Source organism: Gavialis gangeticus, unplaced genomic scaffold (genome assembly GCF_001723915.1).
Source record: "Gavialis gangeticus isolate Ggan-Ray unplaced genomic scaffold, GavGan_comp1, whole genome shotgun sequence".
NCBI lineage: Eukaryota > Metazoa > Chordata > Crocodylia > Gavialidae > Gavialis > Gavialis gangeticus.
Window position 1 is genome coordinate 49,384,226 of NW_017728998.1, and position 5,332 is coordinate 49,389,557.

At 40.9% G+C, this 5,332-nt stretch overlaps 1 protein-coding gene across 1 annotated transcript in view; it reads left to right on the forward strand.

Annotated features, from left to right (window-relative positions):
* The window catches only part of SLC7A6 (solute carrier family 7 member 6), a 46,189-nt gene that overhangs the window by 16,956 nt on the left and 23,901 nt on the right, over positions 1-5,332 (forward strand). The window contains 1 exon segment of the mRNA XM_019505916.1: positions 1,340-1,463. Coding sequence (XP_019361461.1) covers positions 1,340-1,463 — 124 coding nt within the window.

The following is a 5,332-nucleotide window of genomic DNA, read 5'->3' on the forward strand; positions in this document are numbered from 1 at the left end:
CCCGGCTTTGGCAGTCCCGGGGGGTACCACAGCCATGGAGGGAAGCACCCGGCCCCCGCACGGCTCAGGCAGGCAGGCAGGCTCCAGGGAGGGGAGTGGGGGAAAGATCAGGCTCTCTGTTTTTCTTGGGGAGAGCGTGCTTTCCCAGCCTGCTGCAAGGCTGCCTGCAGGGCTTCTTGCAGAGCCGTGGAGCTGCACGGAGCCTGGTGCTTTGCTCCATGGCTGAAGAGGCAGCAAATTAAAATTCCTTGAAGGAGTTTTAGTTTGCTCTACCCCAACTCGTTTAAGGCAGATTGCACCACCGAATTTTCTACAGAGGCTAGAATTAATACACAATACGTTGCCAAGGCATGCAAACACCGACACCAAAGTGGTGCCAAAGCCTTTAGCCTGCTTTAAAGTGTCCTGCACACATGCCTCTAGTTTTGTCTACACACAGCCTAGGACAAGTGCAGATGAGTAGCTCTAATCTGTTGCTTTGAAACTGCCCGCATGTCCTCCCAACTGCTTTATCTGGAATTAGACCAGAATCTCTTAATGTGGAGACAAAAATCAATACCTAAGCTTTGAGAAGAATAAGTAATTGAGCGTTGCCTAGAAGTAGCTACCTATGAAGTGGTGGAGTAATTTCAGTAACAAGTTCCCAACAGATCTCAGAATAGTGTGGTATGTTTGGCTTTGAAAATTGGATTTCCAACAACCTCTCTGTTCTGAGGCTACTAGCTTTACTACATTTGCTCCTAAGATTGGTGTAAAATACAGAAAATACAAAGTAATAGTGAATTTTACTCGCCAGTAATTTGCAGCCATTTGAAGAAAAATTGTACTGAAAACACAGCTTTAATGAATTCTGACTTCTGCACCACTCTGAGACCTGTTGACCTTCAAATGCTACCACAGGGAGGGACCACAGAGTAGTTCATATAGCCTATGAACAAACTGGCTTCACTGGTATTTACCCTTTTTGTTGTTATATGGTGAGTCACAATGCATTTCAGAAAATCTAGTAAGTGTGGTTAAGTTTAGCAACTATAAATCAAGGCTTAACCCTAGTTGTAAACATTATACAGAGGCAGTAAAACTGAATGTGCTTCTCCTTTATAATCTCCTCTCAAAATGACTAACACTCTGTTTTTTAGGAAGCTGATAGCAATGCACTAGAATATAGAGTTGCATTACCAAAACTGCCTTAAAAAAGGTAACCTAGGGCTAGAAGACTGTCTGGGTAAACCAGTCTGAGCACTTAGGGCTTCCAAAGCCTTTTAGAGGTAAAATTGGTAACTAAAAAGGCAATGTTATCATTAATTTAGTTTTTTTTTCCCTATTTTTGTTTTATCAGGAACTTGCCACTAGCTATTGCCGTTTCTATGCCAATTGTGACAGTTATCTATATTATGACCAACATAGCTTACTATACGGTGCTGGATATTAATGCTGTTCTTTCTAGTGATGCTGTGGCAGTGGTAAGTCAAACATATACCATACTGCTATATTGCTACTCTTCAAATTTTAGTGACACATTATCATTTTGTGAATATATAATCTCAAATTGACTGTGGCTGTCCTGTGCAATGTTAATTTCCCATCAATCTAAAACAGACCATGTGCATAATTTAATTTTTCCTAAATCCCTGAATCAAGTCTGAAATGGGAATGCTTTTAATGGACATAGCATATTAGTTTCATGTATAATATAATTTAACAAGCTAATTAAAACCAGTTGACAGAATCCAAGCCATTAATATTTTTCGTAAGGATTCTAACTAGGCTTCCACTTACAGAGGTGTTTGAAAGACGGCAGTGGGAATGATTAATACCTAATTAATTATTCCTTTATTTGTTCTAACTCTACAGCCTAATGAGTTGAAATAGTATCTTTCGGCATGCTATATTGAACCATTACTTAATCTGTCTTCAGTTTCAAGTAGCTCTATAACCTGTTTATGTGTTGCAGTCTAGGCAGATTGAATTTGGAGTTACGTTTTACCACAAGAAGAGATGCATCACTCCAGTATGCTTTTTCCATCCTAAATTTTTACTGATTTCTATTATTCCCTGTTTTACATGAAGTTAAAAAAAAAAGAGGAGGTCTATATCCCAAATGAAATGTAGTGTTTGCTTTGGATCATCTAGGACTCATTTGTATAAAAGTCAATAAATTGTATTAATTAATTCATATAATACAGCTGTATAATATAATTTTACATCTTTTTCTGTATTTTGATCATTTAGCTAGAGGTAAATTGGATTTATCCAAATGAAATTATGATTGCAAATTGATTATTTTAAATCACAATAATAAAGTAGAATAAATCTTTTTTAAATAATCACTATAACTCTTTAGTGTTTGTACTTTTTTGATTATTTTCCTAAAGAAAATGAAATATTTATTTGGCATAGTTCTGTGCTATTTCCTAACCAGGTTGATACGCTATATCCATATACATTTATTTTAAGTATTTATATAGCTTAGCACACATTTATTCAGATTCCTGTTTTGTATGTTTTTCACTCTTTATTTACTAAATTATATTTTTTACCCGTGATTTGGCAAGCGACGGTTAGCTGCAAATTTGATTTCAGTTAGCATGTGCAAATTACTTTAAATGTGCAAATATATAAGAAAAAAAGTAGCTTATTCAACCATGCAGTGTGTTTAAAACTGATTGATTAAACAAAGCACTGTCTACAGTTAGTAAATAACCAGACTGCTACTAGTCAGCAGGGATCCTTGTTTTCCCTGATAAAAATCCGGGGTGGGCAGGGGACACCTTCCTAGGGCAGTGTAGGGCTCACAGTGGCAAGGAGCTTCCCCCACTCACCCTGCTCTGCCTTGTGTGCCAGGTCCCACCTGCTGGGCTGTGGAAGCCCTAGAAGACGGCAGCAGGGCAGGGAGCCCAAGCCTGCAGCACACAGCCCACACTTGCCCCGTGCATGTGCTCTCCTCTATTTGCTCCGGGAGCACGTGCAGTTGCCACCCCCGCCACAGCCCTGCAACCACACTTTGCAGTCCTAGGCTCCAAGCCCCACACACCGCCCAGATGGGCAACAACCCCAGCCCCAACCCTGCCCAACTCCCTCCCTATGGGGGCCTCTATTCACGCACCCTGCCCCGCTTAGCTGCATGAGCTGCTCTGCACACCCTGCCTGACTGCCTTGCTCCTGCTCCTGCCAGCCCCTTGCAGGCCGGAACCCTGCCAGCCTGTAGAGAGCTCTTTGCAAAAGAGCAAAATCTGCGTGTTTCCATATTAAAATGAAAAACCCTTGTTTTTCTGTGATAAAAAGGAAAATTCACTATTTTCCTCTTTTTTCCATGGGAAACGGAAAACCCAGATCCCTGCTAGTCACTATAGCTTTTGTGTGAACAAAAGGATCTTATATTTTCTTACTTCATTTTGATTCATGACTTGGAAGAGAAAAAGAAACGTTTCTCAATTCCCATTTGGTTTCTTAACTTAGCATGAATTCGTTAACTGAAAGTGAATGAATATTCTCTTTGCACCTACAGAAGACATCAGCATGTCTAAAGCCTAGTTAAGCGTTTCAGCAAACTGGTTTTAGGTGTTTAACTAGGGACTTGCATTAGTTCAGTGGGGTTGTTTTTTTTTCTTAACTTGTATAGCAAAGGTACTGCTTAAATATTTTTAAAGTAAATATTTGTTAGATTGTGTAATTTTAAGGCTTTATCCTGGGTTGTTATACTTTATAAATAATGCTTTACTATGATTTTTATTTTTAAATCAATGTTATCCACCAAGGTTGGTAGAAGGTACAGAAGTAAAAATTTGTGACATTGCAATTTATAAAAAAAGACACAATGCATAAAACAACTTCAAAGCAATCAAACAACAAGCTCTAAACGAAGATAAATTAAACTTAGTTTAGGATCAGTGTTTCATTAAGTGGAGCTAAGTCTTCATGAATATTCATTCCCCAATAGTGGCAATAAAAAAAAAAAAAATATAGCAACTTTCGTGATGGTGATTTCCAGTAACTTGAAGTTATCTTCCTCATTCTCTCATCTTTCTGTTCAGAGCAAAACTAAAAATAAAACTGACTTGTATTCTCCTCTGTCAAACCTTCTGGTGCTAACTTTTGTAAAAATAATGTACCACAGCTTTCTAACTATGACTTGGAAGATGGATTCTAACTTTATTTTTACACTGTTTCTCCTCAAAGAAGACTGAGCAACAGTTATTAAAAAAAAACTAATTTATTCCAGTGTTTACCTCCTTGTAGAGGGGCCAGGTAGTGGGGGTAGGGTAGCGGCCAATCAGTGATGAGCCTGAGCCTATGTTTATCTCCTTATACCTTGTGGCACCCTTCAAAAGATCTCACAGCAGCTGGGTTCTCTGTGATACCCTTTCTTGGCAAAACTGAATGTTCATGCTCAAAGCTGCTTTGTGGAGCCCTTTCATAAATGCAGATGGATAAGGCTTTAGTCAGTTGACTGCTATTCAGAATCCTTTGGGCACTAGTGAAACTTCTAATGTTAATCTTGTTCTGTTGCTACTTAGGGAAAGTATAAGCAATACCTGAGGTAGCAACTAGCATTATTCACACTGGGATAGAAGACCTAAAAACTAAAGGTGGGAGTAGAGTAGCTTTTCCCAGTGCACCTTAGCTGGGAGGCTTTGGGTGGAATGATAAACTATTTTCCCCCTTTTCAGCAGTCATCAGGAAGTGAAGGACTACCTTTCAGATATACTAGCTGGAGGTTGTATCTGTATACATCACCATTTTAGGAATCCATCACTCTACAAGTAACGAGGAGCTGAAAGACAGGCTTTGTTGGTAGGGACCTACTTAATTTTCAGCGAGACAAAGGAATTTTTGGGGTTGGTCACAGTTCACAGAGCCAGTTTTGCACATGTTCCTGGCAGCCCTGGCCCTCGCTGCTGATTGGCAGAGAGATGGGAGGGGGGTGGGGGGACATTTGCAGACAATTGTGGATTTTGCGGTGTCTGCAAAATAGCGAATTAAGTGGGTCCCTATTCATTTGATGTTGCTATAGACCTAAGTCACAAAAGGTCCTTTTCACATTTGACATTGGTGGTGATCCTGGGAGGGAAGGTTCAGGGGGGGTTATGGCAGATTTTGGGGTGGCTAGAGCCCACCCTGTAGCCCCCCCTTCCAGCACCACTGCTGCCCACTCTGTGTGCTGCCCCAGCCCAGTCCCTTTGCTGAGAAGAGCCTGGCACTGCCCCAACCCCTGCCTGCAGTGGCAGCCCACCCCCTCCTCACACTAATCCAGGGGGCACATGCCCCTCTGTGCCTCCTGGGGTGCGCCAGTAGGGGGAGTTGCACCCCCAGATGAGCCACTTGCGAATCT